This window comes from Maylandia zebra, linkage group LG7 (genome assembly GCF_041146795.1).
Source record: "Maylandia zebra isolate NMK-2024a linkage group LG7, Mzebra_GT3a, whole genome shotgun sequence".
NCBI classification, from domain to species: Eukaryota; Metazoa; Chordata; class Actinopteri; order Cichliformes; family Cichlidae; genus Maylandia; species Maylandia zebra.
Genome location: NC_135173.1, coordinates 30,254,525 through 30,277,805, shown reverse-complemented (window position 1 = coordinate 30,277,805; position 23,281 = coordinate 30,254,525). Strand labels below are relative to the sequence as shown.

The window sequence follows — 23,281 nt, the reverse complement described above, 5'->3', positions numbered from 1 at the left end:
GTCATTATTATACTGCAACAACATGGGAATAGAGCAGCTGCGAGAGAATTCAACATTAATGAATCGGAAGTGGAGGAAGCAAGCAGAATGAGTTGAGTAAAGTTTGACTTATCTGATTTTGTTTTGCTTAATGCGCTTTATAATCCAGTGTGCCTTATGTATGAAAACGGACCTGTTCGTGGACAGTGCGGCTTATAATTCGGTGTGTTTTGTGGACCGAAAATTATGGTATCTAAAGTGTGTTCTCACTACATCTTCCAGAAACTAGTGTAAGTAATCCCAGCCAGATTTATCTGAAAACAGCCTAAGAGCCATGCTTCGGGTTTAAATAGATAAAGCTACCTCTCCGTTGAGTCTTATCATATGTCTGTATTATCAGTGGCATGAAAACCTGTTGTTCCTGTTCTGACAGCACTAAGAATCAACATGTCAGTAAGACAAGCTTATACACCATTAGCTGCTTTTCTGCTTCACTTCCTCACTGATTTTGTTGTATGGCACCATAAGTGACTCCTCATAAAAAGCTAATGACTATGTGCAGGCAAAAGCATTCAGACAGTTTAATTACAGAGTAACGTGCAGCTACAATACATTCTGTATGTCTTCAGCCTGAAAAAGGTAAGACTCAATGAAGCTTTTAACACTTAAACTCCCAGAGACCAGACCAAGAGCGATGATGCTGCTGGGTGTTTGGCTCTACAGTGGTCCACAAGCACTGCACAGCAGACGTTAAAGAGACACGATGCCTTTTTCTTATCTGGACGGCTAATATAGGAGAGGGTTGATGAAACTCTGAGTGAAATTTTAACTTCAGCAGGGGATGACCATTACTGCTCATTCAGTGTTGATATGCTGCTCACACTGGGGACATTTACAGCTCAGTGAAGCTGTGAGGATGTGTTGAGGCTCCAAGTCTGGTCCTCATCCATGACTCTGGAATCTAAGAGTCTTCTTCACAAGTGAGGGAAGAAAGCAGGTGGGGCATCTACAGTTACGTGATAAAGAGAGAGTTGAGCGTGAAGGTGAAGCTGTTGATTTACCCTCACTGATGGAGCTCTGGGTAATGACCAAAAGAATGTATCTGAAGACACAAGTGGCAGAAATGAGTTTCCTCTGATGGGTGAAGGCAATCGAGTACGGCTGCTACTCCTCCACATCAAAAGTGGTTCCGCATCTGGAAGCAGCAGGATGCCTTCTTGGACTTTATTCGTATTTCAGCAGACATAGTCACCATATATTAGGTAACAATACAATACAACAGTCTGTTATCAACGTTGACGTAGTTTTTCTGTTTTCAGAGTCACCTTTGGCCTGGAGTCACACAGCTTCTGATAAGGGGAGAGTGATTTGGGCCAGATTTGGATTGCTATTGATCACATTGTAAACCTCTGGCCTTGCTTTCCCCACAGTGAGCGCTGATTCCTCCTCTAATGACTGTGGGTGTGATTCACTTCATAGCTCGCCTCCGTAATTGTCCCCCACTAATGTTGTCCAATCACTCTATCTCGGATGTATCCTCTGACTTCACCTCATTAATCAGTGTTAATTATAAATGCCTTTTCTAGTGGCTGTTGTAATTGAATTAGTGCCAGGAGACCAAGGTAAAAGAGGTCAGCGTTGCAGCAAGTTCGGGTTTGTGCTGCTGCACAAGAGGGAAAAAAGAGCAACAAAAGAGAGAGAGAGGCAGAGAAGAGCAATCAGAGAGATGAAGTTTTAACGAGAAATAGGAATGAAGGCGTGGATAAGTAGAGGGCATGTAACAGGGAGGGTGATGAGAATGGAAATCATGGCAGACTAATCCTGAGAGCTTGTTGTAAAAGTGATTTCCCAGCAGACTGCATCTGGTTTGAATTGTCACACTTTCTCCACTTAATTTTCACACACAGGAATATTTCTTTTTACCATCCAATATTTGCCTCTTGCTTGAGTCTGTGGCACAGAGCAGTTCCTGTTCAGACATCATGATATAGATTCTGTGGGTTTCGTCTTAGTCTATTTCAGTCTGTTGTAGAAAGAAAATGCAAAGCTTCTTTGTAGGAGCTGTTATCTCAAACGCCTCTTGTGCCTTGTGATGTGAGGGTGATTGTGTTGCAGCCAAGCCAGTGCCACTGCAGAAACTCCTCCACTGTTTGTGAAATCTGGCATTGGCCAGCATTCTGCTGCAGGCTGCAATTTCAAGAACATCCAGACAGCATGCTCAGAAAACTTCTAATGAACCCAGCTCACTACTTTAATGTCACAACAAGTCAATGAGATCTCTGATAATAGGCTGTTAATGGCTGCTAATCAACACAAACACCTATTTATAAATGCATCTGTCCACCTCTCTGTGGTCATGGTATTCCAGTCATGCCTCTGCCTAACAAAACCCAGGACATTTCAAGTACAAACAAAAAGGATAATCTCCTCACTGTGTTCTGGGTCCAGACGATGTCTGGAAAAGCATCAATGAAGGGGACTCAGGAGGACCTGAACCATCTCAGAAGGGTCCTTTTAACATAAAGAGACTCAGCTCTGAACTCCCCTCTGGACATCTGAATGATTACACTCAGACCTCAAAGAAACAGAAAGTTCAAAGCTGCAACACATTGTCCTGGAGCAAGAGCTCACATGGAAAGATAGACAGAAAAAGAAGTAACCTCCAGGGTTAAAAATTAAGCCAACTTGGAAGTGCACTCTGTCAAATTACCTGTTGAGGCTGGCTCCAAAACGGAGTAACGTACTTGGATTTAGAAATGATCAGATTAGATTTGATGGTCACAGGTCAACGTGACTGCAGGGGCCTCTTTCAGCATGATAATCAGGAGTGTTTTAGACATTTTTAGCAACATTTTAAGAAATCAGATCCTTCAAATTTCTTCAAATCTTAATCTCATCTGGGCATCTGTGGAGTGTGCTGGAAAGCAAGCCCAAGCCACAGAGCACCAACCATGAAACTTCACATCCAGCAGATTCCACTCCCTCTGGTTCCGATCTTTGACTTGCTGCCCTCAACAGATGAGACTGTCTTACTCTGAGCAAACTCCACTGGAGGCAGAGTTTTTACAGTTCTGTGACTAATTACTTTCCCTGATGAGATTCATATTTTGTGACAGAAGTCTGCTAATTGCTGTAATCCTCCCTGCAGGTTTCAGAGTAAAATTATAAATGCGGAGTCTTTGTGTTTTGATCCATGTCACCTGAGGTTCACAAAAACCAGGACAGCAGCTTCAGCTCCTGCTCTGAAGGAAAGGCCAACCAAGGGCTAGTCTGAGGAAGCGATGCTGGTTGTTTGCTCCTTTTCCGGTAAAAATACAAATCATTTCTAAATGAGTTGTATTTTTACCGGCTGATGCAGAGCTCCGTGTTCCCTCTGCAGCTCCTTTGATCTGTTTTGGCAAATTTGACATAATGAGGGGGCTGCATGCTGCCCTTTGTGGCAGTGTGCTGGTTGGGTGAACACATCACAAATTGAATGCATTATTTAGTTTATTATAAGGAAGAAGAAGCTGGACATGTTCTTAGCTCAGGCTTCATACTGCTGCTTGGTCCAGTGTTTACATGCACTTCATACTAAAGTATAAATTACCCAGTAGTCTGTAACTTTACTATGAAGAGAGCATCCTGGAGGAAGAAACCTGCATAATTTCACTCGAGATTACAGGGAAACTAATATGAATGTTTTTGAAGAAAAACAAGCAAAAAGGGAGTTTGATCATGTAAATCTTTTTTATCTAGATTTTTGATTCACTACAATTAAATCTGGATGCTTTTTATTATTGACAGTTATTTATTTTTTTTAAGTGAGCTGTGACTTGTGAACTTTGTTTAGATTCTGAAGTGATGCACTAAAAATGCGAGAACTATTGACTCAAACCACTGACTATGGACAGGAGCTAAAAAACCTTTTTACAGATAATTGTGTTCTCACTGAGAACCATTTGCTGGGAGTAAGGGCGCCCTCCGTTTGCGAGGTGCGCCTACTGCTCGCGGCACAGGGAGGAGAGGGCGGGGCGGGGCGGGGGGGGATTCTCTGGCTGGCTGGAGCAGCATCTAATAACCTCCAGGGTTTGATGTTTGATGATTTAACGTCTCACACACAACCTGTCGAAAGGGGAGGGGGGCCGGCTGCTTCCAAATAGAGCACATTTCCTTCATAATGTTATAAATCCAAGCCCATTATGTATTCATGATTTGAATCCTGGGTTGTGCGAAATCCCAGAAATAAACCCTAGACAAAGCATATCTGTGAACTAAGGTGTAGGTCTATTAGGTTATGTTGTGGCAATCCTCGAGTTGGGGGATTTGTGTTCATACTGGAGTGCAAAATTAAAACCAATGGAAGATGGACAAAAAAAGTTCAAAGCCATCAGGTGATCAGTTTAGAAAAAATAAAAAAGAAGAGGAAGGGAGTGTTCGCCCAGGGCGCCAAACAGGCTAGGACCGCCACTGATTCTGAGCTATCTTAATGTAATCTGACATTGCATATTTACCTTATATGTTTAATATATATGTTTTATACATTTAGCTGTTGAATAAAAACTAGAAAAAGTTGCATTTCCTGCGAAAATACTGTGTGAATGCCTTGTAGTGGAATCTGAAAAAAGCAGAAGAAGAACTATCTGCTGAAAACACTGTGTGGAAGCTTTTGTCTTTGTTGAAAACTGCTTTATTTGAAAGGGTAGAGTGAGTGCAAGAGGAGAAGACCTAGGGCATCAGCTACAGGTAGGATTTGAACCTGCGCCACTTGGTCTCAAGGCGGCTGCTTATCTCACCGAGCCAAACTGGTTCTCAGGTGACTGAAACGATATGAAACTGAAATTTTTCCTTAAAAGAGGTGAAGATTCTTAAAATTCTGTTGAAAAGAGCAGAAGAGGCTGAGATTTGTGCTGAGAACAGGTGAAAAAGCTGAAAATTCTGCTGAAAAAAGTGAACTTGTGGAATTTTATGGTAAAAAGACTTGAAGAAACTGAGAATTCTGCTGTAAACAGGCCAAGAAGCTAAAAATTCTGCTGAAAAGACTTGAACTTTCACTGTGATTTTCATAGCTCTTTGTACCTCCGTCGATATGACGAGAGAAGAAACTGCTTCATTTCCAGAGAGGTAAACTTTTATGTGAATGGTGAAGTTAACAAACAAAACCACCGCTATTGGTCTGACACTGGATGGATCTCTCCAAGACTGTTGGAACAACAAAAGTGATGGTTTGGTGTGGTATATGGGGTACAACGATAGTGGGTCCATTCTTCATCAATGGAAACCTCAAGGCCACTGGATATTTGAAATTGCTACATGATGATGTGTTTCCCTCTTTACGCACTGAAGCTGGCACGTTTCCTGAGTTTTCCCAGCAAGATGGTGCACCACCACATTATGGGTGCCAGGTCCGAGCATTCCTAAATGAACAGTTTCCTGGAAAGTGGATTGGTCGTCGTTGGACAGTTGAATGGCCCCCAAGGTCTCCCGATCTGACCCCCTTAGACTTTTATTTTTGGGGTCATCTGAAGGCAATTGGCTATGGTGTGAAGATACGAAATGTGCAGCACCTGAAACTACGGATACTGGATGCCTGTGCTGGCATTTCTGCTGCGGTGTTGCTATCAGTATGTGAAGAGTGGGAGAAGGGGGTTGCATTGACAATCCAACACAATGGTCAACAATTGAACACATTTTATAAGTGGTCAGAAACTTGTAAATATCTCATGAAAGAATGAAGTTACGTTGAAACCAAGCACACCGTTGTTTTTCTTGTGACATTACCAATAAGTTTGATGTGTCACATGGCCCTCTTCCTATTGAAAAAACAAAAGTTGTATCCAAGATGGCCGACTTCTAAATGGCCACCATGGTCACCACCCATCTTGAGGAGTTTGTCCCCTCACATATACTAATGTGCCACAAACAGGACTTTAATATCACCAACCATTCCCATGTTATTACGGTGTATCCATATAAATGGCCCACCCTGTAGAATGGGAGACAGAGCCTTCAGCTTTCAGGCCCCTCTTCTGTGGAACCAGCTTCCAGTTTGGATTCGGGAGACAGACACTATCTCTACTTTTCAGATTAGGCTTAAAACTTTCCTTTTTAACCCTTTAAAGCCAGTCGGAGCGGGCATGCTCCGTTTTGCGTAACTATTTTTAAATCCTGGTAGCTCTGCAACCACGTAAGCTAGCGCAATAATTTTTTTTGCATATGAAACTGGAGGAGTTGTACTTACATCTTATGCCATCAGCTTGTCCTAAGTCACAGTTTCCTTCCACATATAGCTTTGCAAAAACTGCATAAAAAGCACTTGCAGCAACAAAAACATAATATTCCAGAAACACGCTTTGCCGATCCGATCAGCCGTTCGTAACATTTCCTACGTCCATCAGCACGAACTATAGCATGTCCGCCATGTCCTGGCCGAAACCGGAAGTGACGTCATTTTGCGGAAATGTAGTTTTTTTTACCATCAGGGCCTTTTGAGCCTATACTTGTGTTATGTTTGACTTTATGATTTTCTGTGTCGTTTCTGGGATGCTTAGGACTCATGTTGCACTGCTGGAAATAGTTTATTTTGATGCACATGCTGCTTTTTTTGCAAATTTGCATTATAATATTTATTTTCGTTTTTCCAGCAGTATATAAAAGTGTATTTCAAAAATAAAACTATGAAGACACTCAAAATAAATTTCATGTGGTGGGAAACTATTTTGTGCAACTTTTTTGTATTTACAGTTTTGAGGGATAAGCCTCTTAAATTTTCTAACTAGAAATATATGTTAAAAAAGCAAAAACGATTTTAAATTTTTTTGTAGTCTATTGCACTTTTTTGGAATTTATGTAATTACTATGCACTTAATGCATACATATTATTAAAATTTGGGCTATAATGGTTGTATTGATGTATATCAACTTGAAATGCTCCCAAAAAGGGCACTACAACATGTAAAAATATAATATTAGCTCTGGCGGACTTGGTTCTATGGTAGGTCTTAAAGGGTTAATAAAGCATATAATTAGGGCTGGACCAGGTGACCCTGAATCCTACCTTAGTTATGCTGCAATAGACGTAGGCTGCCGGGGGATTCCCATGATGGACTGAGTGTTTCTTCTTCACTCAGTATGTGTTTATACATCTCTGCATTTAATCATTAGTTATTATTAATCTCTGGCTCTCTTCCACAGTGTGTCTTTGTCCTGTCTTCCTTCTCTCACCCCAACCTGTCGCAGCAGATGGCCCCGCCCCTCCCTGAGCCTGGTTCTGCTGGAGGTTTCTTCCTGTTAAAAGGGAGTTTTTCCTTCTCAATGTCACCAAAGTGCTTGCTCAGAGTCTGATTGTTGGGTTTTCTCTGTATTATCATAGTGTCTTTATCTCACAACAGAAAGCATCTAGAGGTGACTGCTGTTGTGATTTGGTGCTGTATAAATAAAGTTTAATTATGTTAATAGAGGTGAGGATAAGTGAGATTCATATACCAGGACATGTGAGTGTATTTCATTATCCTGCCATGGTCTCACTCTGGATATTTTATAGTTGGAAACAAAACATAACTCTGCCACTGATCTCACACAACACTATGATTACATGTATGATTGAGTTTTTCCTTTCCAGTCACCTTTCTCACTCACTATGTGTTAATAGACCTCTCTGCTTTGAATCGTACCTGGTATTAATCTCTGTCTCTCTTCCACACCATGTCTTTTATCCTGTCTTCCTTCTCTCACCCCAACCGGTTGCAGCAGATGGCCGCCCCTCCCTGAGCCTGGTTCTGCCGGAGGTTTTCCTTCCCACTGTTGTCAAAGTTCTTGCTCATAGGGGGTCATATGATTGTTGGGTTTTTCTCTTTATCTATTATTGTAAGATCTACTGTACAATATAAAGCGCCTTGAGGCGACTGTTGTTGTGAAATTGAATTTAATCTAATTGAAATTCTCCGGCTAAGTCCCTCAGAGTGTCCACTATGGAAATAAGCTGACTGTCATGAATGCTTTTTTTTTTTTTTTTTTTAATTTAAAATTGTGATTTTTATTTTGAATCTAATATGTTTAATACAAATTATGCCATCTTCCAATTTATCAAAGCTCTTTTTAGGATAAATAAAGTGATTGTCAGGCTCTTTCACCATCATCTTAGTTCCCTTTTTCGATTAGCAAGGAACAGGCTGTATCTAACATGTCTACTATAAATTGAAGCAAACATCAAGAGGGGATTGATTGTCATGTTTTGCAACAGCCTGGTCATGCACTGTTTAGCATCCAAAACACACTCCCAGTTGCTTAATTCTTCTGAGAAAAGCCCTCGATAACTGATGACCCAAACTGCGTGTCACAAATAACAAAGAAAACAAAGGTTTGCAGCATCGCCACAGATGTTCGCCTGTTTCTGTCTGATTTCTGTGTACTCAGTGTCTGAAGGTGAACTAAAGTTACCTGTGAGGTGGAGGTTTTTAAATAGGGACGGGTGGGTGCTGCCAGCCAGTAGGCCTGTAAATGTTTGCAGCCTGTTCTGGGGAGGTGGATGGAGGGGGGTCTGTTACCACAGTGGTCCAAAAAAAGGCCCATGAGGTGTAATTAGCTGAACCAAACCTTTTTATAAAATACCCCGAATGTTTTGCAGTTCTCTGAAACCTAAAACTCCTGTATAAATGTTACAGATCGCACCGACACGTTGCTTTCCCTGGATGAACACCAGCTTCTTGTAGACTCTGTTTGTACCCCAGAGACATGCCACTGTAACACATCAACCCTTTCGTTGACAATTCAGAGTGTTTATTTTATTTTATTTTATTTTTTTTTCATGAATGCTTTTTGATGCTTACTGCATGCTCTTCATTTTTAGATGTATTAAGCGTACTGTGCTGCAGTGGTTTGAATCATTTTCATCCAACAGGGTATAATTCTTTGTTAATATAAAGAGTCTTCTTCACACTGGAGTTCGTTGGGGTTGTGTACTCAGACTTATACTTTTTTCACTGCAAAAATTTTCATTACCCACCAGATGATACCCAGCGTTATCCATGAACCCAGAGTTCTTCCTTGCCTTTTTCACCAATTGCTGCTCATAGGGAGTCGTCTGACTGTTGGGGTTTGAACTAAAAAAACTGAAGATGTTTGAACAGGCTTTTAGAAATGATAGACTAACCCTCATGACCAAAACTCTGAGTTTCCAACCTCACCTTTACAGGTTAACCACATCTACAGTTCTTTGCTTGCCTGGTCATGTCTGTCTGGCTTTTCAGTCATCAAATCAATAGTCACTTCAAAGTGTATTATACTTTAAGATAAAGACCCTACTATAATACAGAGAACACCCAACATTCAGACAGAGGACAATGAGCTGGAGGCTGAAATGTTTCCATCTGTGAGACTCTCAGCACATGAAGAGGAACCTCTGCTTGTGGTGCATGAATCAACCTGCTGTTGCAGAGAGAGCAGAACCCCTTATAACAGGGGTGGGGGAACTCCAGGCCTCAAGGGTCGGTGTCCTGCAGGTTTTAGATATGTCCTTTATCCAACACAGCTGATTTAAATGGCTAAATTACTTCCTCAAATGGTCTTGAAGTTCTCCAGAGGCCTGATAATGAAGTAATCATTATCACCTAGGGTGATATCTAAAACGTGCAGGACACTAGCGCTTGAGGCCTGGAGTTCCCCACCCCTGTCTTATAGCATAAATGATGGGAAAAAACCAGAAGAGTTATCCAATAAATGATTTTCAGAAAGTTTGTTTGATGATAAACATAGCTCACACACACACACCTGTTGATTGCGCATTCAGCCCCACTAGTTTCACTATGTTTAACATAGGGAAGGAATTCCTTATGTTCTGTCACTAGGTGTATGAAAAGTGATGGACAGACTTCCTCGTCAAAGGAGCTTGCAAAGACTTCCTCAATTTGGGGGAGTCTGTCCATGCTTTTTAAAGATAAAGCAAAATTTTACACCTGTGTTCGCTCACCATGTGTCATTTGGTATTTCTCCCACAAGAAAGCGATGACCATATTAAAGGCCCACGATTGACAGCAACTGACAGGGGCATTCGAAAACAGTAAACAGTCAGTTAATCTTTTAAATCTCATTTAAAAAATCTTTAAAAAAAAATATGAACCTATCGCTATAAAATTATTTTTGTTTCTCGGGTACTTATAAAGATGTTTGTTTCCTATCACTAGTTGGATGTGTTTTTGACCCCCCTCTTATTTCATGATTTGGTTTGTTCCACGTGCACGTGCTCCTGGACTGCAGTAGGATGGCTCCATTAAAAGTGAAGGCTGGGTTTGAAAAAAATGAAAGAGGGACAGGTGGAGTGAAGTGAAGTGAAAGAAACTGCCGCGTGTCCCAGTGGTAGCTAGCTTACTTCCTCACTAACAGGAAGCATGTGCTCGGTGAAGCCTGACCCTTTGTACACGTGTGCACTACGTTACTTACGTGGTGCCACACAGATCACACCTCTAGCTCAGGCTCAGCTGTCCCACTCACATCTCCCCACAGCCACACTGCTGACACTGAACCAGCCCACTGACACCTGAAGAAACAGGGAAGCTCTTTTAACTTAAAACGTGTGTCTGACTGCAGGAGGACCCGTGGGAAATGTATTTTTATTCTACACGCTATTTATTTCATAATAATAATACATTATCCCTATAACCCACATAAACAGAGCAGTTATGGAGACGTGTGTGTTGCTCTGCACATATTTTGCACACGGATTTACTTTGTTTGAACACTAAGATCCAAAGGATTATTTAAGTTATATTTCCCAATACTTAATATTATGAATACAATGTTTTAGCAGTAAAAATACTTTACACCATTTTATAGATGAGAATGAAAAATTATTTCTGTTCAAAGGTTTATGTATATTTAATTTGTATTTTGTGTAAGGTACCAATCAACAGAAATAAAATTTAAAAAAATTAATAAAATTATAGTATTGTTATCATTAAAATAATTAAAAGCATATATCTCATCAACCTTGCATGAAATCATTAATTCTATTTATCCATTTTTCATGTCTGCACAGTGTTTGTGTGTGGTGCCCAAAAGTGATATTATTATTTATGTCCCATATCTCTGGTGGCACCCCTGGTGCTAAATGACAGAAAACAGACACAAAATGACTCAAACTCAAATTTATTCAGTTACTCATAAAAAACTCAGTCAGTCAGTGTGACCTAAAATTCTTGATCCGGGCTCGATTAAAACAAGTTTTTAGGGTATTGACTCACTGAACAACACCCTCAGTCCAAATAGAAATATGACAACAACAAAAAAAGAGAATAAATGATGCATTCACACAATAAAACGTGTTTGATACTTTCGTATAGTCTGGTCCAGGGGTCGGCAACCTTTCTGATGGCGAGTGCCATTTAAAATTTCCTCAGAAGTCAGTGTGCCATATGATTGCATTAGGAATAAATTTAATAACGCTCTATATGAACAGTTACACAATATATAGAACCACTTTAAAGAATTATATTTGTTTGCAGATGTTGACAGCTATCAGCGAATAATATCAGCTATTTTGAAACAAATCCATAATAACAACTCCATAAAAGCAAATGAACTGCACAACAGACAATACAAATCCTATTTATGGTCTCCTCACAACAATGATAAGAAAAATAAACTAAGTCAATATGGCATGTTTGTTAATACAGAGACACACATGTTAATGTGATCTCTGGTCTCCCACTCAGAGACACAGGTCTCCAAATGTCCAGCATTCAGACGGCTACCTGAGGACTCATGTGAGAGAAAATCTGCTCACACAGACATGTAGAGCCAAATACTGTCAATAAGGCCTCTGCAATGTTCTGAAGACAGTTAAACTTGTCAGGCAGTGATGTCCAGCAGGTGAAAATGCAAGCTCCATGAACACGCAAAGCTGTGGATTCCGGCTGCTTCGATGTTGCATTAACTGGCATTAACTCAGCCAGTTAATGCGAGACAAATCTAGCTGCTCATTAAAGATTTCCGCTTTGATCAGAAAATAGAACATTGGTCCATACACCTGAAAGTCCCAAAAATGCATTGTGTCTCGAGTCTACGGATGTATCCGTGTGTTTCCGTGGTGCTGATGCTGTGCTGAGCAGAAAGCTCCTGAAGCTTTTGAAGTGTCGGAATGTGGAAAGTTAACAACGTCCCTCTCACCAGTAGGCCAAGTTATTTTTAGCCAATTACAAGTTGAATCTGGTAGTTGGGTTTGTTAGCTAAGATACCGTCATTAAGAAGAGGCACAACTAATGTGTCTATGCGAGCTGATTTGCGATGTGCACCGCTGGCGCAGCCATTTATTTTTTAATGCACCATCTCAGATTAGTTCACTGCGTGTCGTGCCCAGGGCTGGACTGAGACAAAAAATCGCCCCGGGCATTTTGACTAGAGACCGGCCCACCAGGTACTAAAGCCATAAAGCCTTTGAATGAAAACAAACGCTGTTGTGACAGTGATGTACACAGTCTTGTTGGTATATTAATGATTTCTATACATTTTACATCAGATAAAAACTTTGGTTGTAAGCTTCAGATAATTATTTAATAACAGCAAGACATTTTAAATGAGAATAAGAAAGTATTTCTCTGTGCCCCCTCTCCCTGTTAATGCCCTACCTGGCCCCCCTGGCAAAACTTTGCTAGACCCGCCCCTGCACAGTTACCAGCTGTCAGCTACATAGAAAAGGATCCTGGTGTTATTTGTCTCTCAGAAACAGTTCATAACTTCCCTTCAACTCATTCATGTCACCTAAACCTGTTTCTCCATCACCTGTTCAGCTCTGATGATTCAGTAAGGACATCTCCTGGTTTCATCTTCATGTTTCCCTCTCACCAGATATACAAACCGATATCATGACCAGCAGCTTTACAGCTGTGGCTCCAGCAAACATCAGCTGATACTAGAAATTAATATTAAATAAATTCTAACAACAGCTGATCAAGCTTAAACGTGCTGCTGTTGTTTAGCGCGACATCTGGCGGTTTCCTCTTTCTGGCGCAAAGTGGGCGATAAACAAACGAGAGAAAAGCCGATCAACTGATCACTGATCAGTTTAATGATTGAAGTAGAAACAGGAGAGGGAGGGGAGAGAATGAGAGAAGAAGAAGAGGCAGCTGACAGCGTAACGACAGAATAACTCCAGCTTTGTGTCTTTTTCCATTCTAGCTGAAGTCCGGGACAAACTGCATCCCTTCTCAGCTCAACACAAAATGCGTAATATTTTCTCTGAATACGGGACGATTCCATTTTTTACAGGAAGGTTGGCAACTCTACTAACTAACCTTATGAATAAAATAAAGTTCATTATCAGTTACATCATAGCACCGTCCCAGCTGTATAGAAACTCCATCATGCTAGCTAGTACGCAGTACGAGTTATTCTAACTGACTGTAAAACGTCAGCACAACAAAAATAAACTGCACCTAAACTTGGTTTATATCTGACCCAGATAGACTGCAGGTCATAACTTCTTACCTGAAGTTCAGTTCACCTGACACTCGGACCGGCGGCCGCCTCGGGTCTCTCCTCCTCCTGCCTCCCCTCTCCCTCATCCACCTGCTGGCCTTCACCACTTGTTAATTTTACTGAATCTGTGGAAGCTCCACAGATTCAGTACCAAACTACTGAGTTATTTTTACACACCGGCCAGGATCTGGCCAATCCACCACCTTTCCTTGTTTATACCGTTGCAAAGAAGAAAAAAGTCACCGGGCCACTGAGCAAATGCCCGGTATGCCCGATGGCCAATCCAGCTATGGTCGTGCTATTAGTTAACCCTTCGCGTGCCAACTGTGGCACGCGTGCCTAGGGTTGCCGACCCCTGGTCTGGTCTAACCAAGTGACCTAAGTGACCCAGCATTAGGTGATATTTTAGCATTTGTCACTTCTGGCTCCAAAAAAAACAAAACAAATGAAAAACAACATAGTGGTTGCTACAAGTCCGGAAGCTTTGTTGTTTATGTCACAGAGCCCACATCTGTCTGTGTATAACATCTGGATGCCAGAAGCCTCCAGGCTGTACTCAGGGTTTAGACTGAAAATAGTTTTTTAATTGATTTTGTCTACAGAAAGTAAAATTAAAATGACTTTTTGTAAGAATGAACTCTTAAGTTTGCCCTGTGTTTTCTTTGTTACACTTCCTCATCTCTGGAAGCACAAAAACACATTTTATCATTTGTTGTTTGTTAAAGTCATGCTGACCTCACGCTTCTACAGCCAAATAATGTGAGATCAACAATGAGCTGGAGTTAGGAGTGAGCCCTGTGATGCTGCTCATTGGGAGTGTATTTCAGCTCCTGCTGATATGACTGATCACAGTGCACGCTCTGAGAGCTCAGTCTGTGTATTCATAAGTCTTCTTCATGAGCTCTGAGCCTCTCTGTTTTTTTCTTCCTGGGAGACATGAGCACCTACAGGCGGTGAATTTAAATGTGTCGGCCAGGGATGATAAAGGCCGACTGTCCATCCATCTTCACTGCTCAGCAGGACGAGTGCTGCTGCTGGTGCTGTTGCTCGACCACAATCAGAAGCACATCCTGAACCAGTATCAGAGCGACGTCTGTGAGCTGAGACACAGAGTCCACAATCTGCAACTATCAGTCAACCACACACACACCTCTCTCTCTCACACACACCTCACACACACACACACGCACACACACACACCTCTCTCACACACCTCTCTCACACACACACACACACACACACACACACACACACACACACACACACACACACACACACACACACGATTATTTACAAAATTAAGGCAAATGGATTGTTGGGATAAAAACTATAATTAAAATAAAAATATTATGTAAAACATTTCACTAAATGCTTCAAGACCACATAAAAATAACTCTCTAAGTCAAAAGTTCAGAAAATAATAAATGTATATATATAAATAAATTATTATATCTGATTACTCCCCCTAAAAAACCCAAATATTAAAACAATATTAAATAATTACATACACAGATTAAAAAGATTTTTAAAAAAAAGCAATAATCAGAACAAGAATCCTGAAAAAGAAATAAAATTACAACAGCATTATGGAGTTGGAGAGGAATTAGAAATAAAAGACATAATAAATCTACGTGATATATTCTTTTTTTTTTTTTTTTTTTTTTCTGCCTGTCCCATTTGGTTCTTTAGCCATCAGAATTGTTGTCTGAAGACCAACAAGGATACCCAATGGATTTACTTTGCCAAATGGATCATCGTGGCATTGCCGTATTGGTCCATTTGGTCGATCTTTGTTTTTATTATTTATTATATTTTATTTTCAGATGTTACAGACGGGACAGACATGAGTGAGAGATAGGAAAGGGAGAAAGAAAGAGGAAGGAAAGGAAAAACAGAAGGGGAGAGGGACAGTGAGAAAGGGGGGGAGAAAAAAAAATAAAAATCTCCTGGATCACCTGTTGAGAGAAGAATAGAAAACAAGCAAAAAAAGACCAAAAAAACAACAACAACAAAGCAACATACTAAACACAACACCATCGCATTAATCTAGCTAAGTGTAAACAGCAGTAAATACTAAATATTCAATGTTGTTGTGCAGCACGCAGGACAGATGTGCTTCGAAGTAGCAGCCAAGAAAGGTGTAATTTGGGTCTACGAGCAGTGAACACCCATGGGCATACCTGTGTGGATCAGCGCGCTTGTATTCCAAAGGTTTCTCCATGTAACGATCTGCTAGGGAGTGTGGGGGGGGCCACAGCCCCGTCCTCCAGGGTGTGATATATTCTAAAATAATAAAGGTAGATCAAAAAAAAATATGTTAAGATGAAATTATAATAAAAAATTAATTATAGTTATGTGATTCTAACTTTAATTTAATTTAATATAAGTTTAAAAAAGGGAAATAAGGAAAAATATAACTACAGCACAAAAAGGTAAATAATAAAACGAAGAATAAAAATAAATTAATAATTAATAATGACAATAATTAAAATGTAAAATAACAAAAATAATTACACTAAAACTATACATTCATATGTAAATAAAAAATGAATATAAATAAAATGTATGATTAAAATATAAAATACCTGGGACATTTTCAATAATAAAAGATAAATAAATAAACAGTCATTACAGTAATAGCAGATCGTGTCTTTCAGTCAGATGACGTTGCTCTGAGGTCACACTCCGGGTCAACGTAAGGAGTAAACGCGCGTGTGTTTGACACCCGGAGAAAGGGAGAAAGAGAGAGACAGAGCGAAAGAGAGTCTGAGTTTTGGGTGAGGAGGGGGTGAGGAGGAGGAGAAGGAGGTTTCGAGGTTTTCCTCAGTGCTCGCACGCGCTGGGCTTGCTGAAAGACGCACGAGGCTGCTACTGGAGTAGATTCTAACCGGCGGGAGACGCGCGTGCCGTTACCCACCGGGCAGCTCCGGTGTGTGACTGTGTGTGTGTGTGACAAAGAGGAGGAAGAGTAGCGGACAGAGTCACATTGAGCCCGGAAAGTTGGAGTACAGCTGCGGAGTGATCGGGGGCAGCTGATGTTCTTCACCGAGGACAGAGCTCCATCTCCGGGAGAGCCGCTCCGGAGCATGCGCTCCTGCCCAGACTCCCACGCTTCTTCGTCTTCTTCTGCGTCCCTGCCGGGGCTGCTGTGAGCCCAGGACGGCGGGGTGGGAGGGGGGGATCCCACCGTGTCCGGGGTTCGTGCTAGTGCCACTATGTCGGTGGCAGTCCGCGTGATGTGCGGAGAGAGAGAGTGAGAGACCCCGACGCTCAGAGCGAGAGAACCATGACTTCCTGTGGGATTACAGCAGCACGCGACATGATCCTAATCGGCGTCGTCTGCCTGCTGCTCGTGCTCGGTGAGTACACCTCCGCTGCCCGCGTGCACGCGCACAGGTGAGGGCAGAGGCTCGGTTTACGCCTCTGTCAGTCAGCTGGGTCTAAAGATGCTCTCGTGCTCTGAAACACCGAGTAACCGTCAGCAGGAGTACTCGGATACTCACAGAGATACTCCATTACAAGTGAAAATGTTGCAGTGCATGAAGTTAACTTTTAAATCTCCGCAGACAAATAGCGCGCGCCCTTACCCTCAGACCCATGTACCAGCCGTGACGTGTTAGAATAGTACAGAGTACTGTGTGTGCAGAGTACTGTGTTTACAGAGTACTTGGTGTACAGAGTACTGTGTGTACTCTGCTGTACATTCTGTTTGGATTTCTATTATGTTTCTATTGATCATCAGAGCCATAAAGAGCATCTTTGTTACATTCAGTAAATGAAATATATTCAGGTGAAGTACTCTCTGAGGTACTGCCATTTTATCCCTGACAGGGTGTAGTTATTTGTACTCCTAGGGGTTTGACTACTTCTACACCTCTGCCTTACTGTGAGCTTCTACTAAAAGATGCTGTTACCATGCTTGATACCAGGACTGAGGACAGCAGGTCTTGGGAACATTTGTTCTGATCCTGAATATTTTAATCTGAACTTTTTACTGCTGCACAAACATCCACGTACCCCTGAAAGGTCACATCGTTACCCCGAGGTCCAGTAATTAGCTCTTTGTGTGGCCCTCACCTGTGGGAGCTGTTCCTCTGCCCCTGGTTCTGAGCACTGGTCTGATGTGTTGCAGCTTGTTGAGGTGGAGCTGTGGGGTGGGTGACACAAGCTTGTGGTGCTGGAGCATTTCTGTCTGCAGTGGAACAAACAGAGTGTGGAGCCGTGTTTTTTCGTGCCACCTTTTTTTTGTGTCTCTGCAGAGTGTAAATGCACGTTTCATGAGAGCAGCACAGGATTTTGTCCCACTGTTCCAGCAGGGGGCGCCTGGTGCCCTACTGACCTAGCACTAACCACAGGAAAGTCTGTAGAGTCATCCAGGTTATTTTTTACAGATACAATGTGCAGATGTCCCCTGCAAGCATCGCGTCAGGTGCTGATAAAGTGTGAGATGAGGGGAGCCTGCAGAGTGTCCCACAGCTTCCATCAGTTACTCATCATAGGAGACTCAGTGAAGGCCAGCTCAGGTCTCAGGTCTCAGGCGTCAGTCCCGGTCCAGTCAGCTTAAAGGTGTAGCATTGTTCACCAGCTCCAGCAGCTCCACTAGCTCCGGTTCTGAGGTGGCTATGTTCCACAGTGCTCTCCTTAGACCAGGTGAACAGGAAGAGCCTCCTCGAGTGATTGTGAGGATTAAGGAGGACTTCAGGGACCACAGCCTGTGTGGGACATCAGTATTCACTGCAGACCATAGAAAGCATATAAAGATGTGGATGAACCCACAGTAACAGCCTCGTTCATGAATGTTTTCACACGGATTACAAAGAGTTTAGGTTCATGGTTAGTTGAGAGTAACGGGTTAACGGTCCACCTGGCTGTAACAGACAGCTCACCTGTAAGAAACAGCTGCCTCTTCGAGAGGTGGGCTTAGCTTTAGTTTGCACTGCTCTTCACGTCATCATTGCTGATCTCACCACCTCAAACTCTGGGACGGCCGTCAGCTTTCTGAACTGTAAAGCCTTTCAGATGAGAGCTCAAACATCTGCAAGGACAAAAACAAGTTCAGCTCAAGCACCTGATTGTCTTCTTCAAATCCCAGAATCAGGAAGCTCTGAAACACATCTGACAGTTAGAAATGGTCCAAAGATGTTCTCCAGATGTTCTCACTGAAGGATTTCCCTGCTAGAACTTTAGACAGAAAGAAAAAACTGAACAGCAGCAATATTTGGAGGGCAGGTTGAGGTATATCAGTCGTTACCTGCAGAGCTGTGGTTAGGCTCGTATGAACACAGAGAAGATGGAGGATAAGGGTGAAAATCTTCCTAAATGAAAGTTCACTTTGAGGTCCCTCAATGGGCAGAAGGCACAAAGAAGATGCCAAACGAATCAAACTTCAGCCGAGAGAATGGGTGAGATGATCTGTCCACAGCATGAGGTCAACCATTCATAGTCTGGATTACTCACTGTGAAAGCCATGATCCCCAGCTTCTGGTCCACATGTGAGGTTTCAGGAGCTGTACCAGGGACGAGTAAAATGGAAGGAGGAGCATGCTGCAGCACTTTCACTTTTACTTTGAAGGAGAACTACAGCTCTTTGCACTTTTATTTTGAAGAACCGCAGTTCTTTGCACTTTTATTTTGAAGGAGAACTACAGCGCTTTACATTTTTAATTTCGAAGAAGGACTATGGTGCTTTGCGCACTGAAGGACAAAGATCTGAATGTGTGTTTGTTCCACATCGTGTTTCCTCGCTATAACACAGCCTTTATATTCATTCACAGAATTATTATATGATTATGCTTCTGGTTATCATAGGTAATTTTTGGGACTGTGAAATGTCAGCGGCATGTAATGTAATAGTTTACTTTTACCCTCCTGCCTGGTTTTGTGCCGGTTAACCGTTAGATCGTGTTGTTTGTTGGCGTTCAGCATGTTATGTCTCTAAAATAATGACTCCAGCAGCTCACACACACACTTCCTGTTTCTGAAAACCCTCGAAATCCCACGAAATGCACACACCTGCTATCTGCGGCTGCCGACAGGTAAACATTCATTTATCTGGTCCCTGTGATGCTCGCTTAATTGGATTCACCCGCATGCTATTGTCTCTGCTGGACGGAAGCTGTTGAACTGCCTGACAAAGGCCACGCTCGACACAGATGGAGCTGAGTCTGTGCGCCCTGGAGGAGATGTCGAACCGGATTAGTGTGGGATATTTTCTTGAGGACATCCGCGCAATGCCTTCTAATGTTTCCTATTTCAGTTTCATATGTTTCTGTCACAGCTAACGGCCGCTGGAACAACAATAATCTACAACAGGAAGACATATATGATATGATGCTCTATGAACACGTGCTGGCTTTATCCTCAGCTTCTTATCAGGAGATCACCTCATCTCGATCCGAGATCCATCACTGAGCCTTCAATCTGCAATCCTGAGTTACAGCTGAGAAACTGAGGCATAGCATACAGACACACCTCCACCTGCACCAGAGGAAAAGCCTGCCTGAGTCTGCAGAGACGCACATTTATCTGACGAATAGCCCCATTAATATTTTTACATTTAGTTTTAAACGAGCTCTGTTTGAACTGATTAGTTTGCTATGTTAAAGAGGTGGAAAAAGATCACAAAGAAGCAATAAGTGACAGTAAACAGGTGCCAAAAACTACAAAGAGACAAAAATATTGGAAAAATATTTAAAAAGACCATACGCACACACAAAAATTTAACAAAAAGCAGAGCAGAGACACACGGTGACTCTAATGAGACACAAAATGACTGCAAATAGATAAAATGATCACAAAAGTAAACAGGAAGTAAGTGAAGCTAACACCTCTGTGTCTAACTCCCGCCTTCTCCCTGTTTTCCTGCAGATGTGTGCGTTTGTGACTCGGAGCTCGGCACCCCCGGCTGGAGGGAACCTCTAGACTGTGTCCGAGCCTCCGAGCTGTGCAACCAGAACAGCCAGTGCAGCTCGCGTTACCGGATCATGCGCCAGTGCCTGTCGGGCGGGGACAAGGAGCGCAGCGCCATGCTGGCCTCCAAGGAGTGCCAGGGGGCGCTGGAGGTGCTGCAGGACTCGCCGCTCTACGACTGCCGCTGCAAGAGAGGCATGAAGAAGGAGCTGCAGTGCCTGCAGAACTACTGGAGCATCCACATGGGCCTGACTGAGGGTAAGCCTCCCATGCTGGGCCCTGTCCAGAGCTAATAAAGCCTCCTGCTGCCGCCGATGGAGCACAGCAGCTTGCTGGTGTTTTTATGTCAGGTCTTCTCTTCACACGCTGAGGTCGTCTGTTGGCCTGAAGCGCAGACAGAAAGTAGAGAAAGTTTTACTCAGTGAGCACTTGCAAACAGCAGCTAAAGACGTGAGAGAGTGCAGGGGAGCAGCCTGAAGTCTGATGTGACAGGAAGTGTGTTTATTCAGGAGACGCTCAGACATCATCACCAGAGTATGAAGAGATTTGACAGGAATGGGGAATGGATGAGTTACACTGTGTCTGCAGTGCGAGCCCTGCTGTTTTTCATCAGTATAATTTGAATTGGCTGGATTCTTCATGCTCCTCTGGATTGTCAGGGAAGCATCACTGATCCCTCAATCTCTGCAGGTTCTGCATCCTGGGCAGAGTTGTTTTTCTGGCTGTTTATGTGTGATGGACAGTAGATGTAGTGAAATTCTCAGCAGCACGAGCCACCCTGAATCTAATGACAATGGGATCGTGTCTGTGCAGTCAGGTTTGAGGGAGTTATTACTGATTGTTTGACAAAATTGCTGCAATCATGTTGATTAGTGGGTGACCTTTAACCTGGGCCAGCTGCTGGTTCAGATCGACTCATATTTGTGCTATTTTTTTAAGATTACTCTTATTTCACCAAACTATTATTTCATTATTGATGCTGGAGTTTTAGGGCCGATATTGATAACCATCCCACCATCTATCGAACGCCTGGTTTTGGGTCCATGAGGCTTGGTTGGACACCTACTGAATAACATGGATCTGCTGCTCAGTGAGCCCACCGCCCCAGAGGGCCTGGGGTTGGGTGGAGTGTGAGCTGGGCTGTTGACAAAAGTGGGATTGGTGTTTATGGACCCCCAGACTGGACTCAGTTAATGATTTTTAAAATCCAGATGGTAGTTAGCTGTAAATACATGAAGTCAAAGAGTGTTGATTTTATCTATCGGTAAATCTCGTGTAAAGGCTCAGAGTAAAGATGCTTTACTACCATTTAGTTTCTATAATAACAGACAGTTAGCTGTAGCATAGCTTCACAGCATGTATTCGACATGTGACTTCATCACATCCAGGTCAGGTGTATATGAAACACAGTTCATACAGCAGAGCACTGTACCCCAGGCTGCCTACAGACCCCCACAGTGTCTGTGACCTGTGGGTGTCAGGCGTCCCTTCCTCTGCCATGTTTCACTGAAATCTGCAAAACCCAAAAACTCTCAGTCCAAATAAACCTGCAGCAACGCTGAGGTTCACCCGGGGCTGTGTTCCAAACTTTGTCAGCTCTGACTTTGTGATTTTACAAAGGGAGGGCGGCGTGTTTGTTTAGCTGTTTGGTTTTCTGCAGAGGAACCTAAAAATGATTTTAATCCTTTTAAAGTGTCCATCGCGAGCGCTCCAGCGGTGCGCCGACAGACGAGCCTCTGACGGCTTTCCGAGATGCTTCTTTGGGAATTTTAGCACAACAAACGAGCCGCTCACATGAAACGCTCGCTCGCTGCAGAGCTGCTGCGTTCTCAGTCACCTGGATAACGCCCGTGGCTCGTTCACATCCCACTGCCACACACACACACGTGCACACAGCCCGTTGGCTGGCCTAGTTTAGGTCTCGGCAGTGGCAGAGCTCATTAAGAGCCTTTGTCTTTGTTCTCCTTTCCATTGAGGATGTCTCTGTAGTGCCAGCAAAGCTAGCAAAGTCTCCACATCACACACACACACAATGCTGTGCGGAGACACACAGGCCGTGTGTTTAAGCCTGACAAAGTTGTAATGTACAGAAACACAAACATGCTGTCTGACACGCAGCAGAACAAATATCTATACCCACTAACACTGCACGTGCTCACACGGCTTTCCTTCGTGCTGTGTTTATGTGTCTGAGCTCTGCAGTGTGTTTCAGAGTCTTTTTGCATTAAAGCATCACATCTTAACCTGGCGATCAAACATCTTGGTCGCACACAGCTGAAGGTGGACCAGTGAGAAACGCTTTGAGATCCAGAGACAGAGTCATGTGCAGTTCTTAATGATCTTCCAAACCTTTATTATTTCCTCTGCACTGATCTTGTTCACTAAAATCTCTCTTTTAGTGACTTTTAGCTCAAGCTAAACCAACAGTGAATGACTTTTAGGGAGGGGCAACGGGAGTGTTTGGTTTATTGGACAAAATTAAATGAGCTTGCCTTGTTTTCATCATCTCTAAAAGCCAAATTATAATCTGATCAATCCTCCAGCCCTGCTAGAGGCTGATGACCAGAAACACTGTGTTTATTCAAAGACAGGACCTGAGCGTGAAAATTACAATGCTAGCTGTCACAGAATATGTCCAGTTTGGACCCTGAGAGGAGGTGGAACTGAAAGTCAGTCCTCAACTGGGCCCAGCTTGCACAAAAGCAGAGGAAAAAGAAACAGGAGCCATGACTTCACACTTAAAGGTAAAGCTTGCAGAGTTCAGAAACCATCAAGCTTCCAACACAGAGCCTCAGTAGAGGCGACTGTGCATCTGAATGACTTGAAAGTATTTGGCAGAAGTTGCCGTCCTCTTTCAGAAGAGCTGGAAGCCTCTTGGGGAGGTACTGAAGATGGGTGTCCAGGTTTGGTGAGATGTTTGAGGATTACCTGGTTACTTAGCCTG

General features: G+C 42.8%; 1 protein-coding gene across 1 annotated transcript in view; it reads left to right on the top strand.

The window, feature by feature from the left end:
* The first annotated feature begins 16,260 nt into the window (after positions 1–16,260).
* Positions 16,261–23,281, top strand: part of gfra2b (GDNF family receptor alpha 2b) — a 164,339-nt gene continuing 157,318 nt past the window's right edge. Inside the window, exons 1-2 of the mRNA XM_004561831.4 lie at positions 16,261–16,787; positions 20,296–20,595. Coding sequence (XP_004561888.1) covers positions 16,715–16,787; positions 20,296–20,595 — 373 coding nt within the window. The 5' untranslated portion in view covers positions 16,261–16,714. The remainder of the gene's footprint in view (positions 16,788–20,295; positions 20,596–23,281) is intronic.